The sequence below is a fragment of the Salmo salar genome, chromosome ssa10 (genome assembly GCF_905237065.1).
Source record: "Salmo salar chromosome ssa10, Ssal_v3.1, whole genome shotgun sequence".
Taxonomy (NCBI): domain Eukaryota; kingdom Metazoa; phylum Chordata; class Actinopteri; order Salmoniformes; family Salmonidae; genus Salmo; species Salmo salar.
The window spans coordinates 70,514,095-70,532,543 of NC_059451.1; the positions used below are offsets into that span (position 1 = coordinate 70,514,095).

At 40.1% G+C, this 18,449-nt stretch overlaps 1 protein-coding gene across 1 annotated transcript in view; it reads left to right on the top strand.

The window, feature by feature from the left end:
* ireb2 (iron-responsive element binding protein 2) overlaps positions 1 to 18,449 on the top strand; it is a 37,059-nt gene that overhangs the window by 618 nt on the left and 17,992 nt on the right. Inside the window, 8 exon segments of the mRNA XM_014124042.2 lie at positions 13,212 to 13,301; positions 13,538 to 13,703; positions 14,329 to 14,466; positions 14,636 to 14,857; positions 16,802 to 16,871; positions 17,077 to 17,260; positions 17,677 to 17,816; positions 18,083 to 18,254. Of these exon segments, the coding sequence (XP_013979517.2) occupies positions 13,212 to 13,301; positions 13,538 to 13,703; positions 14,329 to 14,466; positions 14,636 to 14,857; positions 16,802 to 16,871; positions 17,077 to 17,260; positions 17,677 to 17,816; positions 18,083 to 18,254 (1,182 nt within the window).

Consider the following 18,449-nt stretch of genomic DNA (forward strand, 5'->3'; position numbering starts at 1 on the left):
GAGGTTTGTCCTGTAGCTACTCGAAATTTGAGACAAATTATCCACAGGAAAGTATATATTTTTTTACCTGACTTTAAAGAGCTGGTAGGTATATGATTCCGCACCGATTATAAATTTAAAGTGAGTTTTATATTGGATATTCTGTTTTCTCTCGTCAATAGCAATTGAACCAAGCATGACAATGGACAAGTTCATTTTGCATGGCCCTATGTCATAGGTGGGTGGATTTTGATCATTTTAGACCATTCCATTGGTCCTTGAAGGAAAGGTTCACCCATTTTAAATGTTGTATTGTTTTTGTGCATCTCTGAGTGATGTTCTATCGATTTCCCTGTGTTATTTCATGTTTGCATGTGTATCTGAGTTATTGGCATTCAAGTAGTCAGATCCGTCCGGTATGGGTTAGTACTGAGATAAAGTCGCTCTCAGTAAACTGGAAGGTAATAGGAATATGACTTTTAGATTGTTAAAACGTCTTATCATACATGTCAGATTTCAATACTGGCCGATGTGATAACTCGGGAGAATGTATTTTCTCGAATGAGCCATTGATAACATTTTTGTGATATTCCTACCTTGAGAATTTTTTTATTTAATGGAGGGTCTATCACATTTTTCCTTTTTGTCTGCCTCTTTAGGGCAGAGTGCATTACATGGTGCTGTTGCCAGATATATTATAGAAAGGAGATCGGAATGTATAATGCAGCACCCAGCAGACTGTTGACAAATCGCGTTCACGTTATTGTGCTGCTCACGCGGTTGCTAAGCTAATCGTCACACAATCCCTTCTCAAAGTCATTAGCTGCGCTCGAATACTCATACTAACCATACTATTTGTGATGTGAATTGAATGTATATAGTATGCTTATTGATCATAGTATGGATATAGTTAGTATGTCAAATGTTCCCGGATGTCGTACTAAATTTGCCAAAATATGAAGTATACACGCAGAGGACACTGTCTGTACTTTAGGGCCCATAATGCAATTCTTCAGGAAATGGGCATAGCTACACATCATTTTCAGATTTGAAGAAAATGGCGGAAAGTACGCAGCTGAAGTACAACGAGGTCGGATACAAATTCATAGCTTTAACTAATTATGACAAATGTTGAGTAATGTAATAACTTTTCAAATAAATTACCTTACATGTTATGTTGGCTGACAATTTGTTAGCTACGCTGTCCTTACGAACCACATTGCATATTGTTACAGCAATATGTTAGCTAGCTACCTAATGTTAGTTGGCTACTTATACATCAAACCGATTATGGCCAATTATATTGCACTCCATCAGGAGACTGCGTGGCAGGCTGACCACTTGTTACATGAGTGCAGAAAGAAGCCAAGGGAAGTTGATAGCTAGCATTAAACTTATCTTATAAAAAACAATAATCACTAGTTAACTACACATGGTTTATGATAGCTTGTCCTGCATTGCATATAATCAATGCAGTGCATGTTAATTTATCATCGAATCACAGCCTACTTTGCCAAACGGGTGATGATTTAACAAGCGCATTCGCGAAAAAAGCACTGTCGTTGCACCAATGTGTACCTAACACCTAAACATCAATGCATTTCTTAAAATCAATACACGTATATTTTTTTAAACCTGCATATTTAGTTAATATTGCCTGCTAACATGAATTTCTTTTAACTAGGGAAATTGTGTCACTTCTCTTGCGTTCTGTGCAAGCAGAGTCAGTGTATATGCAGCGGTTTGGGCCGCCTGGCTCGTTGCGAACTGTGTGAAGACCATTTCTTCCTAACAAAGACCGTAATTAATTTGCCAGAACTGTATATAATTATGACATAACATTGAAGGTTGTGCAATGTAACAGCAATATTTAGACTTAGGGTTGCCACCCGTTCGATAAAATAAGTAACGGTTCCGTATTTCACTGAAAGAATAAACGTTTTGTTTTCGAAATGATAGTTTCTGGATTTGACCATATTAATGACCTAAGGCTTGTATTTCTGTGTGTTTATTATATTATAGTTAAGTTTATGATTTGATAGAGCAGTCTGACTGAGCGGTGGTAGGCAGCAGCAGGCTCGTAAGCATTCATTCAAACAGCACTATCCTGCGTTTTTCCAGCAGCTCTTCGCTGTGCTTCAAGCATTGTACTGTTTATGACTTCAAGCCTATCAACTCTCCAGATTAGGCTGTCTATACTATAGTGCCTATAAGACCAACCAATAGTCAAAGGTATATGAAATACAAACGGTAGAGAGAGAAATAGTCATATAATAACTAGAACCTAAAACTTCTTAACTTGAAGACTCATGTTAAAAGGAACCACCAGCTTTCATATGTTCTGAGCAAGGAACATAAACGTTAGCTTTTTTCCATGGCACGTATTGCACTTTTACTTTCATCTCCAACACTGTGTTTTTGTATTATTTAAACCAAATTGAACATGTTTCATTATTTATTTGAGACTAAATTGATTTTATTGATGTGTTAAATTAAGTGTTCATTCAGTGTTGTTGTAATTATCGTTAATACAAATATATATTTAAAAATCGGCCAATTAATCGGTATTGGCTTTTTTTGGTCCTCCAATAATCGCTATCGGCGTTGAAAAATCATAATTGGTCGACCTCTACTCTGGATAACATGAAGACAGCCTAACCAGCTCTGCTAGGGTGAGTAAAATGGTCAGAGTGGTCTCATTTGTGTCTGGAAGTAGATGGCAAGCTAGTCAGTATTAGCTTGGGCGCTTGACTGCCGTTGTAAGGTAAGAATGCTCAAATCAACCGTACTCCTTGGCCCGAGCGTCCAGTGTGCGCTCCAAGACAATGCTCTGAATTTACGAGCACACTCTGGCACTCCAGATTGAATTTAAGAACACACCCGAAGTTTTAAAATGTCTAAGTAGTCATTTGTTATGCTAGCAAGAGGTTGCATAGCAACAGCATCAACTTCCGGGGGACAGGCGAAGAGCTAGTATGCTCAACTGAAAGAATACTGTTTGTTTACTTTACAATATACTAAAATGAACTCATGTCATGTAGTATACAGTATGTGTTGTATGGGTATTTGAACACAGTTAGTGTATATGTCGAGAAACGTGCCCATTTCCCTCAAATACGTAATGTCACAATTTCTAAGTTAATTATCTCACATCTCGGAAAAGATTTGCAATGTTTTACTTCTTGTTGACAAAATTTCGGTTAATGTTGGGTTTTGGAGCTAGCACCCAGTAGATTCCCATTCACTCCTTGAGGAAAAACGTTCCCTTTCCCAGAATCGCCCAGAATGCACCGCGCAGCCCATTGACCTAGCGTGGTATATCTGCCATTGCGAAAGTTAGACTCCACTCTGTGAGGCACATCGAGCTGCAAGTTGAACATGGTGAGATTGTAGACACCTAAATTGATAATGCAGTTTAAAGGATTTTACAACTAACTAGCTACTTTAAATGCTGATAATGTCTTTGGTATTATTGTGTGTAGCTACGTTTGCTTGCTTGCTAGCTTGCCAGCCAGTCCATAGAGAGAACATTGCATTGTGGATTTTGTAGTTGACTTGAGCTGCAACAGATTTCAACAATGATTTTCCATGTTGCCACCAACCTTATTATAATGCAAAAATGAAACATTTGTTCACAAAAAATATTGTTCTCACATATTAGTGTTATTTAACACTGTCAATTAAAGGAATGAGTGGTTTTGGTTGGATTTTTCCTTTAATAAGTGATCTCTTCACCCACCTGAGGCATGCAAAACGAACTCCACCATTTGAAAATTGTAATTTCTGCATCAGTGGAGGATGGAGAACAATGGAAAAAAAAATTGTGAGTTTTTCAGTCTCCAACAAAAAGGGGGGTGATTGTTCTCCATCCTCCCCTAGTTCAGAATATACTTTTGTTTTCATGGCATGCTTGGTTCAATAGCTATTGACGAGAGAGAAAATATTTAACATTTACATTTTTAACCTTTATTTAACTAGGCAAGTCAGTTAAGAACAAATTCTTATTCACAATGAATGCAGGAATGTGATTGGTCTGACAAGGAGAGCAAAGATTAATCATCCGAGTGGAGAAGTGCAACTGCAGCACAAAATTAGTCTGAAACTGATCAGAAATGACAATAAAGGAAGCATTTCAGATCTGCATTTACAAAATGCAGCAAGATTTTTCTTATGCTTTCTAAAAAAAAAAAATCTGCGTGGAAAAACGCAGAATTCTGCGTTGAGACCCCTGCTGGCTCAGAACATATAAGGAAATCAGTCGATTGAAATAAATTCATTAGACCCAAATCTATTGATTTCACATGACTGAATACAGATATGCATTGTTGGTCACAGATACCTTAAAAAAAAAAAGGGTATAGTTGAAACTGGGATTCATCTGTGAAGAACACCGTTATCCAGCGTGTCAGTGGCTATCGAAGGTGAGCATTTTCCCACTGAAGTCAGTTACGACGCCGAACTGCAGTCAGGTCAAGACCCTGGTGAGGACGACGAGCACGCAGATGAGCTTCCCTGAGACGGTTCTGACAGTCTGACAGAAATTCATCGCTGATGCAAACCCACAGTTTCATCAGCTGTCCGGGTGGCTCGTCTCAGACCATCCCGTAGGTGAAGCCGGATGTGGAGGTCCTTTGCTGGCGTGGTTACACACGGTCTGCGGTTGTGAGGCCGGTTGGATGTACTGCCAAATTCTCTAAAACGACATTTGAGGCAACTTATGGTAGAGAAATGAACATTCAATTATTTGGCAACAGCTCTGGTGGACATTCTTGCAGTCTGCATGCCAATTGCGCGCTCCCTAAAAACTTGAGACATCTGTGGCATTGTGTTGAGGCAAACTGCACATTTTAGTGGTCTTTTATTGTCCCTAGTGGAAGGTGCACCTGTCATGAATGATCATTCTATTTAATCAGCTTCTTCATATGCCACACGTCAGGTGGATGGATTATCTTGGCAAAGGAGAAATGCTCACTAACAGGGATGTAAGCAAATTTGGGCACAAAACTTGAGAAATAAGCTTTTTGTGTGTATGGAAAATGTCTGATTAAAAAAAAAAAAAAGATAATTAAAAAAAGAATGTATTTCAGCTCACAAAACATGGGACAAACACTTTACATGTTGCATTTATACAGTGGCAAGAAAAAGTATGTGAACCCTTTGGAATTACCTGGACCTCTGCATAAATTGGTCATACAATTTGATTTGATCTTCATCTAAGTCACAACAATAGACACACGGTCTGCACACAAACACTTATACGTTTTCATGTCTTTATTGACCACACCGTGTAAGCATTCACAGTGCAGGGTGGGAATAGTATGTGAACCCTTGGTTTTAATAACTTGTTGACCCTACTTTGGCTGCAATAACCTCAACCGAACGTCTTCTGTAGTTGCGGATCAGACCTGCGCAACAGTCAGGAGGAATTTTGGACCATTCCTCTTTACAAAACTGTTTCAATTCGATATTATGAAGCAAAGGCAACCAAATTACTAGCATGGAGACTCAGGAAACAACAAGCACAGAATACCATTTTTCAAAATAAAAGACCCCAAAACAAAGATCACATGCAAATTAGATGAAATACAGAATGCATTTGTATCATATTACACAAATCTGTACAAGAAACCAGAGAAGGCAGATGCACAGACAATAGAGCATTTTTTTTAACTCACTTGATCTCCCCTCAATTGGGACAGAGCAAAATGATAGACTAACTTTAGAAATATCCGCCGAAGAAATTAATAAAGCAATATCTCAACTAAAAGTAAACAAGTCTCCAGGCACTGATGGCTTCCCTTCAGAATGGTTCAAGACCTTCAGAGAACAACTAACACCTCTACTTAAGGCCTGTTTAAACTGGACTCTGCGGGAGGGGGGGGGTCTCCCACCGTCATGGAGAGAGGCCATCATATCTGTAATCCCAAAAGAGGGTAAAGGTAAGAAGGAATGCAGTTCATATAGACCTATCGCAATTCTTAACACGTATTATAAACTATATGCATAAATAATAGCCAAAAGAATGGAGAACATAATCCCAGAATTGATTGACGGAGATCAAACTGGTTTCATACAAAATAGGCAGACACAAGACAATATAAGGAGAACACTACATGTCATGGACCACATTACTCAGAATAAGACCAGTGCAATATTAATCAGTCTAGATGCAGAAAAAGCATTTGATCCGGTGGGATGGGATTACCTATTCCAAGTTATGGAAAGATTTAGTTTCAACAAAGGGATACAGTGCATCAAAACACTGTGTTCGTGTCCGACCGCTAGAATAAAGATACATGGACATTTGTCACGAACGATAAAATTACAGCGAGGGGCAAGACAAGGCTGTAATCTTTCACCCACGCTCTTCTCCTCGTACATTGAACCATTAGCACAGGCAATAAGACAGGACCCAACCTTAGAGGGAAAAACAATAAGACAGGACCCAACCTTAGAGGGAATAACAATAAGAGGCAGTGAACATAAGATATGCATGTATGCTGATGACGTTCTGTTATTCCTTAAAGACCCAGGCTCAAGTGTACCTAGATTGATGGATGTTTTACAAACATTTGGAACATATTCAGGGTATGTGCTTAATGTACACAAGACCCAAGCCCTAGTATATAATTATACCCCACAGAAAGAGCTGAAGAGTAGGTATAACTTCCACTGGACCTCTTCATCCATTAAATATATTGGAGTATATCTACCAAAAGATACACCCAAATTTTATTGCATGAATTACTATCACATCAACAAGAAAATAAATGATGACCTAGACAGGTGGAATTCACTTCCCTTAGATCTTAGTAGTAGAATTGAAACAATCAAAATGAACATCCTGCTGAGGTTACTGTATTTGTTCCAATCACTGCCCATAGAAATCCCACCTAAACAGTTTAGAGAATGGGATAAACGGATATCAAGGTTTATCTGGAACAGTAAGAGACCAAGAACTAGATATACAACATTACAATTACCAAAAGAATGTGGGGGTATGGCCTTACCAAACCTAAAAGATGATTATTATGTGTCAGCCCAATTGAGACCTCTGGTGTTCTGGTGCAATTCAGAATACGAATCCAAATGGAAAGACATTGAGACTACTTTGACAGACACCCATACAGTCAGTTTTTGGAAATAAGAACATGTTAATAGAAATATACAGTAGACAAAATCAGTGGATTAATTTCTCTCTGAAGACATGGTTTAGGGTAGTTAAGCAAAATAATTTAGACAGAGAGGTCAAACTGCTGAGTTGGCCCGCATACGACCCCAGCTTCATCCCTGCAACTCAGGATAGCAGATTTAAACAATGGACGCAGAAAGGCATAACATCATTCAGTACAATCATAAGGAATGGGAACCTAGATAACTTCCAGGACCTAAGTAAAAAAACATGGCTTGGATAAACAAGATTTTTACAGATACCTACAAGTTCGACACAATTTCTTAAGGGAGATAAAAGTGACTGACCCTCGAGCACCTCCAAAATTAATCCAAGTATTCACTAACGCATACAACTTGGGGAGTAACAAAAAAAACAATCTCAAATCTCTACTTGGGTATTCAGTCCTCAAAGAAACATTCTACAAACTATATTAAAAAGAAATAGGAGGAGGAACTTAACATTGAAATAACTGATGAAACATGGTTGAACATATTAGAGACTCAACAAAGCTCCACCAACTCAAAGTCATGGAGATAATTCTGATGGAAGAATGTTGTACGTTTCTTCATAACACCTAAACTGAAATCAAAACAGACTGGCTCCCTTCATCCTTGTTGGAGAGAATGCGGCCTATCGAGGGTGGATCACTCTCATATCTTTTGGACTTGCCCCGCAATCGAAACCTACTGGGGAGAAATAAAATAATGGGATTTGACATAAACAAACATTCATTTCTTTGTACTTGGGTGAAATACCAGATAACTTACACAATAGAGAAAAGTACCTATTGAAGGTCCTACTGGCAGCCAGTAAAAAGGCTATCACTAGGAAATGGCTACAAAAAGACCCTCCCACAGTGACACAGTGGATAGACATTGTGAAAGAAATACACCACATGGAGCGTATGACCTTTCCTTTAAGAACACAAGAGGAGAGGAATACTGGGAAAAATGGGTTTCGTACTTGGAAAAGGTCTAATTCAAAGATGTCAATGAAACTAATATGATGAAGGTATGACGTGCACTATAACTGCCAGATCTTTTTTGTTCTTTTATTTTACTGTATTTGTACTTTCTTTGTGTTTCTACAATAAAAACAAAGTATAAAAAAAGTAAAAAAATTGTTTCAATTCAGCAATATTCTTGGGATGTCTGGTGTGAACTGCTCTCGAGGTCATGCCACAGCATCTCAATCGGGTTGAGGTCAGGACTCTGGGCCACTCCAGAAAGCGCATTTTCTTCTGTTGAAGCCATTCTGTTGTTGATTTACTTCTGTGTTTTGTCTTTGTTGCATCACCCAACTTCTGTTGAGCTTCAATTGGCGGACAGATAGCCTTAGGTTCTCCTGAAAAATGTCTTGATAGACGGAAAAATGAATTCACAAGTTTGATAGTAAGCTGTCCTGGCCCTGAGGCAGCAAAGCAGCCCCAAACCACAATGCTCCCTTCACCATACTTTACAGTTGGGATGACGTTGGTGTGCTGTGCCTTTTTTCTCTACACATAGTGTTGTGTGTTCCTTCCAAACAACTCCACTTTAGTTTAATCTGTCCACAGAATATTTTTCAAGTAGCGCTGTGGAACATCCAGATGCTCTTTTGCGAACTTCAGACGTGCAGCGATGCTCCAACCGAAGTGTATGTGAACTTCAACTGCACATTTGTGCAACAAATGTGCTTTTTTTCCGCTGCACATTTGTTAAATCTTCACCCGTTTGGCAAAGTTGAAGTAGGCTGTGATTCGATTATTATTATTTTTTTATTTTACCTTTATTTATACAGGTTTTTTCTCATTGAGATAACATCTCTTTTCCAAGAGAGACCCGGTCCAATAGCAGCAGAGATTAATTAACAGGCACCGCATTGATTATATGCAACGCAGGACAAGCTAGTTAACTACACATGGTTGATGATATTACTAGGTTAACTAGGGATTATGTGAAGATAAGTTTACTGCTAGCTAGCAACCTTGGCTCATTGCAGCCACAAGGTCCTTTTGACGCTGCACTCGCGTAACAGGTGGTCAGCCTGCCACATTTTTTTTACATTTTAGTCATTTAGCAGCCGCTGTTATCCAGAGCGACTTACAGTAGTGAATCCATAGATTTCATTTCATGCATTTTTGTACTGGCCCCCCGTGGGAATCGAACCCACAACCCTGGCGTTGCACACACCATGCTCTACCAACTGAGCCACAGGGCCGGCCACACAGTTTCCTCATGGATTGCATTGTAATCGGCGATCTGCCATGCCGATTTAATTGGTCAACCTCTAATTTTTACCAGCTCGGGGATTCGATCCAGCAACCAATTGGTTACTGGCCCAACGCTCTAACCACTAGACTACCTGCCGCCCCTCATTACTATTGTCCTGCTGAAATGTGAATTTGTCTCCCAGTGTCTGTTGGAAAGCAGACTGAACCAGGTTTTCCTCAATGATTTGGCTGTGCTTGGCTCTTCCGTTTCTTTTTATCCAAAAAATTCCCTACTCCTTGCCGTTGACAAGCATACCCATAACAGGATGCAGCCACCACCATGGTTAAAAATATGAAGCGGTACTCAGTGATATGCTGTGTTGCATTTGCCCCAAACATAACGCTTTGTATTCAGGACATAAAGTACATTTCTTTGCCAAATTTTTTGCAGTTTGACTTTAGTGCCATATTGCATACAGGATGCATGTTTTGGAATATTCTGTCTGTACAGGCTTCCCTCTTTTCACTCTCACAATTAGGTTAGTATTACAGTCATTAAACAGTTTGAAAGTCACCATTGGCCTCATGGTGAAATCCTGAGGGGTTTCCTTCGTCTCTGGCAACTGAGTTAGGAAGGACGCCTGTATCTTTGTTATGATTGGGTGTATTGATACACCATTCAAAGTGTAATAAATAACTTCACCATGCGCAAAGGGATATTCCATGTCTGCTTTTTAAAATCTTTAGCCTTCAACCATTGGGTACCCTTCATTGCGAGGCATTGGAAAACCTCCCTGGTCTTTGTGGTTGAATCAGTGTTTGAAATTCACTGCTCGACTGAGGGAGCTTACACATAGTTGTATGTGTGGGGTACAGAGATGAGGTATTCATTCAAAAATCATGTTAAACACTTATTGCACACAGAGTGAGCCCATGCAACTTATGTGACTTGTTAAGCACGTTTTTACTCCTGAACTTTCAGCTTTTAATTTCATTTATTTGTTTTAATAACTTGAATAATATAATTCTATGTTAACAGTATAGGGTATTGTGTAGAGGTAGACCGATTATGATTTTTCAACAACGATACCGATTATTTCAGGACCAAAAAAGGCCGATACCGATTAATCGGTCAATTTTTATATTTGTAATAATGACAATTACAACAATACTTAATGAACACTTATTTTAACTTAATATAATACATCAATAAAATCAATTTAGTCTTAATAAATAATGAAACCTGTTTGGTTTAAATAACGCAAAAACAAAGTGTTGGAGAAGAAAGTAAAAGTGCAATATTTGCCATGTAAAAAAGCTAACGTTTAAGTTCCTTGCTCAGAACATGAGAACATATGAAAGCTGGTGGTTCCTTTTAACATGAGTCTTCAACATTCCCAGTTAAGATGTTTTAGGTTGTAGTTATTATAGGAATTATATGACTATTTCTCTCTATACCGTTTTTATTTCATATACCTTTGACTATTGGATGTTCTTATAGGCACTATAGTATAGAGAGCCTAATCTCGGGAGTTGATAGGCTTGAAGTCATAAACAGCGCAATGCTTGAAGCACAGCGAAAAGCTGCTGGCAAACGCAGGAAAGTGCTGTTTGAATGAATGCTTACGAGCCTGCTGCTGCCTACCACCGCTCAGTCAGACTGCTCTATCAAATATCAAATCATAGACTTAATTCTAATATAATAAACACACAGAAATACAAGCCTTATGTCATTAATATGGTCATCCGGAAACTATCATTTCGAAAACGAAACGTTTATTCTTTCAGTGAAATACGGAACTGTTACTTATTTTATCGAACGGGTGGCATCCCTAAGTCTAAATATTGCTGTTACATTGCACAACCTTCAATGTTATGTCATAATTATGTACAATTCTGGCAAATTCATTACGGTCTTTGTTAGGAAGAAATGGTCTTCACACAATTTGCATCGAGCCAGGCGGCCCAAACTGCTGCATATACCCTGACTCTGCTTGCACAGAACGCAAGAGAAGTGACACAATTTCCCTAGTTAAAAGAAATTCATGTTAGCAGGCAATATTAACTAAATATACAGGTTTAAAAATATATACTTGTGTATTGATTTAAAAAAATGCATTTATGTTTATGGTTAGGTACATATTGGTGCAACAACAGTACTTTTTTCATGAATGCGTTTGTTAAATCATCACCCGTTTGGCGAAGTAGGCTGTGATTCGATGACAAATTAACAGGCATCACATCGATTATATGCAACGCAGGACAAGCTAGATAAACTAGTAATATCATCAACCATGTGTAGTTAACTAGTAATTATGTTAAGATTGATTGTTTTTTATAAGATGAGTTTAATGCTAGTTAGCAACTTACCTTTGCTCCTTGCTGCACTCACGTAACAGGTAGTCAGCCTGCCACGCAGTCTCCTCGTGGAGTGCATTGTAATCGGCCATAATCGGTGTCCAAAAATACCGATTGTTATAAAAACTTTAAATCGGCCCTAATTAATAGGCCATTCCGATTTAATCGGTCTACCTCTAGTATTGTGTGTACGCCATTGACCAAAAATCTAGACGTAATCCATTTTCAATTCAGGCTGTAACACAACAAAATGTGGAAAAATTAAAGGGGTGTGAACTTACTGATGGCACTGTAATAATAAAGCAATTCTCAGAGCTTTGAGAACCATGTAATGAAAAGCGCTATACAAATGAAATGTGTTATTATTCATCAAGTCTTTTGTATGATTAGCTAACTCCACACTAGCAATGGTGTTTCTACTGTTGGCCTAATCTTTCGAAAACATTTGACATGAGGCTTGTGATGATAAGCAGGACGCGTTACCTCCCTTTACTAAATAGGAGCATATTTGAGTTCCCTTGTGTCCCTCATTTCTTTTTGCTCATGATCTTATGTGGTTGATTTCCTGGTGACAGTAAGCATGTTGGGTTTACAGTATGCATGCAAGTCTTAACTGTTGTTCAATTATTTGAGGCTTGTCATGCCCAGAAGGAAGAAATGAGTTGCCTTACACAGATGCACAATGGACAGTTATGCTGACAACAAGATGCTTGCATTAGTACATTTTGGGAGGCAGCCTGTCTGTCTTGAGAGACTCGTAGGCACCTGTTTATCTAAATCTCAACTCATTCCTAGTGCTAGTAGGCTGGTTAAGTCACAAACATAGGGACCACTTTGTGCTGTCCCCTACAGAGGCCTTCTTGACTACTTGTGATTTAGCTTTCATTCTAGCCTTGGTTCAAAGGGCCAGGGGGACCAAGTGGAACAAAACACATAGGCCTACATGACATTCCCCAGACTTATTTATTTTTTTTATGGGCAAAAGGAAGGGAAAGTTAAATGGCGCTGATTAAAGCGAGTCGACCACTGAGAAGGGGGTCAAGGCTGCATGCCAAGAGGCAGAACTCTTCAAATGGCCCTCAGTTTCCATAGGATGTACAGTGGAATTTTCGCTCCGATACAGAATATATCGGGGCGGCAGGTAGCCTAGTGGTTAGAGCGTTGCAAGATTGAATCCTTGAGCTGACAAGGTAAACATCTGCCGTTCTGCCCCTGAACAAGGCAGTTAACCCACTGTTCCTAGGCCGTCATTGAAAATAAGAATTTGTTATTAACTGACTTGCCTAGTTAAATAAAGGTAAAATAAAAATACAACTATCCCTCATGCTAATACATACATACACACTCTGCACAAGCAAGTGCTATTTAATCACACTCTTTGTGTGAGGCTGGAAGTAGTAGTAGCCTAGTTGAACTCATGCGGGGTGTAAATAATGAGTGTACTTGCTCTCCTCTAGGACAGGCAGTCTCTAGTGTCAGATTGATGTGTGTTTCTGTTTCCCCATACAGAGGAGCATCCTTTTAACCACCTGATTGACACGCTGAAAGATGGCGACCAGAAGTATTTCAATCCACAGAAGCTGAATGATGCAAGATACAGTGAGTGTGGATTTGTCAGCTCCTGTGTTGAACAACAATACGCTAAGGCTTGCACTTATGCGTCAAAAGACCAAATCAGAGTCAAATTATTTCTCAAAATGTAGCTTTTGTCATTATAGGGCCATGAGTTGAACTGTGGTCAACCAATATAATGTAAATAAATGCCACATAAATGCCAAGAGTTATGTTTTTCTGAGGGTGTTGATAATGGTCTCTCATTCCTTTCCTTTCCATAGACAAGCTGCCTCTATCCATCCGTGTCCTCTTGGAGGCAGCCATACGCAAATGCGACGGCTTCTACGTGAAAGAAGAGGACGTCCACAACATCCTAGACTGGAGCGAGCAGCAGAATGTGGCAGAGGTGCCATTCCCTCCTGCCCGGGTCCTGCTGCAAGACTTCACGTGAGTGTCTTTCGCTACCTCCCCAACCTTTGATTATCCAGGTTAATCTCTTTGATATACAATCTTTTTTGCAAGAGAAACCTGGTCCAAGATACCGGCAGTGTCCCTGTGTCATAGCATATTCCCTGTCTATCCCTCCAAAGAAATGTAGAGTTGCAGCCATCCCCAGACCTTTTTGTTGTCTTCCTTTTTGTAGCGCCTGTAGGTGAGGTAAATGTCTCTGTAATATTTTGTAGGTCAGGGCTCACCACCGGTATCCTCAGTGTATTCATTTTGGGCAGTTGATCAAGTACACACAGTCTTGCTTGTTGTCTTAGGAATGAACAGTATTTTTCTGAAGAGACCTTGCTCAAGGGTATAGCAACATTGCAGCACTATCTGTTTACATGATCAAATCAAGATCTTGAGTACAATTAGTTAAACTAGCCTATTGCAAAGACTTGTTCCACTAATTTCTATGGTTCCGCCTGCTTAAAATCCCAATAGGCCTACATGTAGTAAATCCTAGTGAGATCACCACTACTGTATCGCAGTGCTATCGGGTTACCAGTGTTGGTTTCCCTGTGTGTTATTGTTTGTTTTGTGGAGTAGTATGGTGGATCTGATTGTTGTTCCTTCCACACAGGGGCATCCCTGCCATGGTGGATCTGGCTGCCATGAGGGATGCAGTGACCAAACATGGAGTGGACCCTGGCCTGGTCAACCCTGTGTGCCCCACAGACCTCATTGTTGACCACTCGCTACAGATCGACCTCAACAAATGGTGGGGACAGTTTGCTTAAAGTTACATATTTTACCTTACGATAGCTGGGAAACCCTCCTGAGTTGGATATCTTGATACTGTGCTATTTCTGAAATCAACATTTGCTGTTTCTTAATTATCCTCAGAAATGATCCTGCTCTTTCTGAAATTATCCACCCTTTCTATGCAGTGCCATACAGAATGCCCCCAACCCTGGTGGAGGGGATAGCCAGAGCCAGGGGCCTCCGTCTCGACCCTCCCCCGCCAGACCCACACCCAGAAGAGGGTCCCAGTGTGCAGGCGAGAGAGGGAGCTGCAGCAAAGGGGGCTGCAGTGACTCCCCCGCCACTGCTGTCCAGCAGATTGAGAACACCCCTCTCCTATGCCCCTTCCACCTACAACCCGTCTCTGAGTAAGACATTATACATATTCATGAACTGCACGTTGCGTCAAGCCATTGTTGTGAATATTCTCTTGAAGACTGGGGTGTATTCATTACGCCAATCCTGTTGCAAAACGTTTCATCGGTTGCAAAACATTTTGCAACAGAAACCGTTTACTCCAAACGCTATTGAGATTAGTTTTGTTGTTAAAAGGAAGGTTTAGTTTAGTTGCGTCTCAAAAATAAATAAAAATAAGCGGCTGGAAGGAAGGAACCCAGTGGACTTCACTCCACTTTAGAGCATGGAAGAATCGATCATTTATAGATTTGAAGTGAACTACAACTTCACATTGTGTTTGGAGTAAACAGTTTGCTGCAAAACGTTTTGCAACAGAATCAGCATAATAAATATAAAATAATTATACATCCCTGAATACTGACTGAACGTTCTACTTAATGCTTCTCAATTGGTGCATATGAAGATGTCATCAAAAGTGCATTATAGTGCCTTGGAGATTACTTGTATAAAGGAGACATAATTGGTAGGAAAACCTTTTGTCATCGTGATGTCAGATTGACTTTAGATGCAGTTTAACATTAGCTAGCTAGATAAAATTGAGGGGATAGGACTGGAGCTAGCTAATGTTAGCATTGCTAGGGATTTTTGACTAACTTTGATAGCTAATGGCAATATGACCATGTCTAAGGTTAAATTGTCGACAACATAATGATGGCAAAGTTATTTTCTACTAAGTATGTCATTGTTTTCTTGAATATTTGTTGTTTTTAAATACCTGCAGGCAACTTGTGCACAAGGTTAATAGATAAACCAGATTACGTTCTTCATTTCGCTTGTTGCATTATTTTTTAATTATGAAGCCGTTCACCCAAAGCAGCTGATTGAGTCACATGGCATGTTTGTTTGCGAAGAGCACACAGAGCAAGCGGAAGCTTTCGTGACGTGATGATCCACTGTTGTGCAGGTGATCAAGTTGCACTTAAAATTCACTATTACTGTTTTCCAGCTAAATATATTAGAAGTATAAGTTTAACTATCTAAGATGTGCCAAACTAATGATCTAAAGCTCAGGGCTCCAGCTATGCTATGTAAGTGGCTAGCTTGCAAGATCAAGCTTCTTGATAACCAATATGCAGAAACGGTGTGATATATTGAAAACATAAAATGTACTATCTACACAGCATGTGCAACAATAGTAATCATATTACTTGTATTTTTTGAAAAGATCACTTTATAAACTGCACACGAACCAAAAACCCAGTTGAAACTACCACAACCTAAAAAAATAATGCGGGAGACAGAGCGCATTCTGGAGAGAGCCTATAAAAAACACAAGGCAAACAATTCACACAATGAAATGATGAATACACACAAATTAACGGGAGACGGAGAGCACATTCTGGAGAGAGACGCGCTTACTAGTGCATCTTCGTCACACACCCCAGTTCCCTTCTTTTTGTGTCGACATTTTACATTTGGGATGTCATTTCTGAAAATACTAAGCTGTAGTGTAGACCACAACTCAATTATTTTAGCTAGGCCTACAACAGAAAATGCATGTGACACGTTAACTTTCACTGCCTGCTAGACAAGTCAAAACAATTCTGCTGGCTTGTGCAGCAATTAAGCTGCATTTATTTTATCTTTCGGATCCATGTGGGATACAGTCCCGACCCAATTTGGCTCCGATTCTCCCTCATCGCTGACATATTTTGGGTCGGATCGGGGGGGGGGGGGGTGGTGGGGGCGACGACTACTGGGTCAAGTCGTTCTGGAGTTTCACAGATCCAATAACATTCGTATCTCAATTTTGGAATCTGAGAAGACCTCTAATTCGGGAATGCAGGTCCTGGCTCCTGAGTTGTTGGGTGGATATATAGTGTAGCAAAGCCTACTCGGTACCCTGTATAGGAGAGAGGAAAGGTGCATATTGTTCTTGTCATTGTTTTCTGCAGACCTGAAACCGCTCTGAAAAACCAGGAGTTGGAGCTGATCCGAAACAAAGAACGGCTGCAGTTCTTTAAGGTAACTTTTTGTCTCTCTCTCTCTAGTTTCCGTCAAAGTAAATTCAATGTAAACAAGATACTTAGTTACAGAGACTCTGCAGCAGCTATTTCAAACTGAAACCAGAACCTGTAATCACACATTGTAACACGGCTGCAACTTATTTAGACCTGTGTAGCGCACCAGTCTAACCTTTTTCTTACGTCTTTCTCTTTTTCCCCTGAAGTGGTGCTCCAAAGCGTTTAAGAACGTGAACGTGGTGCCCCCGGATGTGGGCGCAGTACACCAGCTAAACCTGGAGTACCTGTCTCGGGTGGTGCAGGAGAGCCAGGGCTTCATCTACCCAGACAGCGTGGTGGGCACAGACTCTCACACCACCATGATCAACGGTCTGGGCATCCTCGGCTGGGGTAAAGAACAATTTAAAGTTCTATCAATGTCCACACAGCAGCCAATACTGGCTGAAATCCATTGCCATTTTTTTAAAGTTATGAATATAACTATGGTGCCCTGAAGGAGGGACATTTCACAAATGCTCAACCTCACAATAGCTGTGTGTTGCACAGAGTACACGGACTGAAGTACCCATTAACCTCAATAAATACTAGATTAGCATCAAACAGAAAAACATCAACATATCAAAGAGAATAGATAAAAGAAAGGACTAAGAATTATGCTGAGACCACATTCATCAGGTCATAGTTTAATATCCAAGTTACAATGCTTTGGTGATGAAAGAGCTTAAGAAGGAGATCGACGTGTGAATTAGCCAATAGCTCTATAGCTTTCAGACGGTTTCCTGTCTCTTTCCCGCTCTCTGTCTCAGGTGTGGGAGGGATTGAGTCGGAGGCAGTGATGCTGGGCCAGCCCATCTCTCTGACCCTTCCCCAGGTGGTTGGCTGCAGGCTAGTAGGCTCCGTCAACATCCTGGCCACGTCCATCGATATTGTTCTGGGGATCACCAAGGTAGGCTACAGCTAAGAAATGAAACGTATTGGTACACATCTGAGGGTAGCTCAGAAATGTTGAAACCATATTCAAAAGAAGCTCCCGTACACTGCACTTGCAAAGTATCACTTTTTATTGATTGCTAGCGTTTAAGCTACATGTGGTTGAACCACCTTTAGGTCTTTTTAATTTCCTTTGTATTATCTATATTGTCATTGTAAAGTACATGATGGAGATGTTATAAATGTACTGCCAAGCTTGATTCAATGTGTTCTCCATCTCAGCACCTTCGTCAGGCGGGCATAGCTGGGAAGTTTGTGGAGTTTTTTGGTCCCGGCGTGTCTCAGCTGTCTGTCCCAGACAGGACCACCATCGCCAACATGTGTCCCGAGTACAATGCCATCGTCAGCTTTTTCCCTGTCGACCATGTCACACTCCAACACTTTAAGCAAACAAGTAAGACAGGAAGCTGTCACCTGCCTGTTTCCAGGCTAGACTGTCACTTCTGAGGCTGTGATGTATGTCAGGTGTTAATGTGAGATTCATGTGCATGCGATTTGGAACATGCTGTTATAAAGATTTGTTTTATTGCAAGCTCTTTGCAATAAGGAATTGAGACCAAAAGCTCAAGAGAAGTTTCAAGTGTTTATT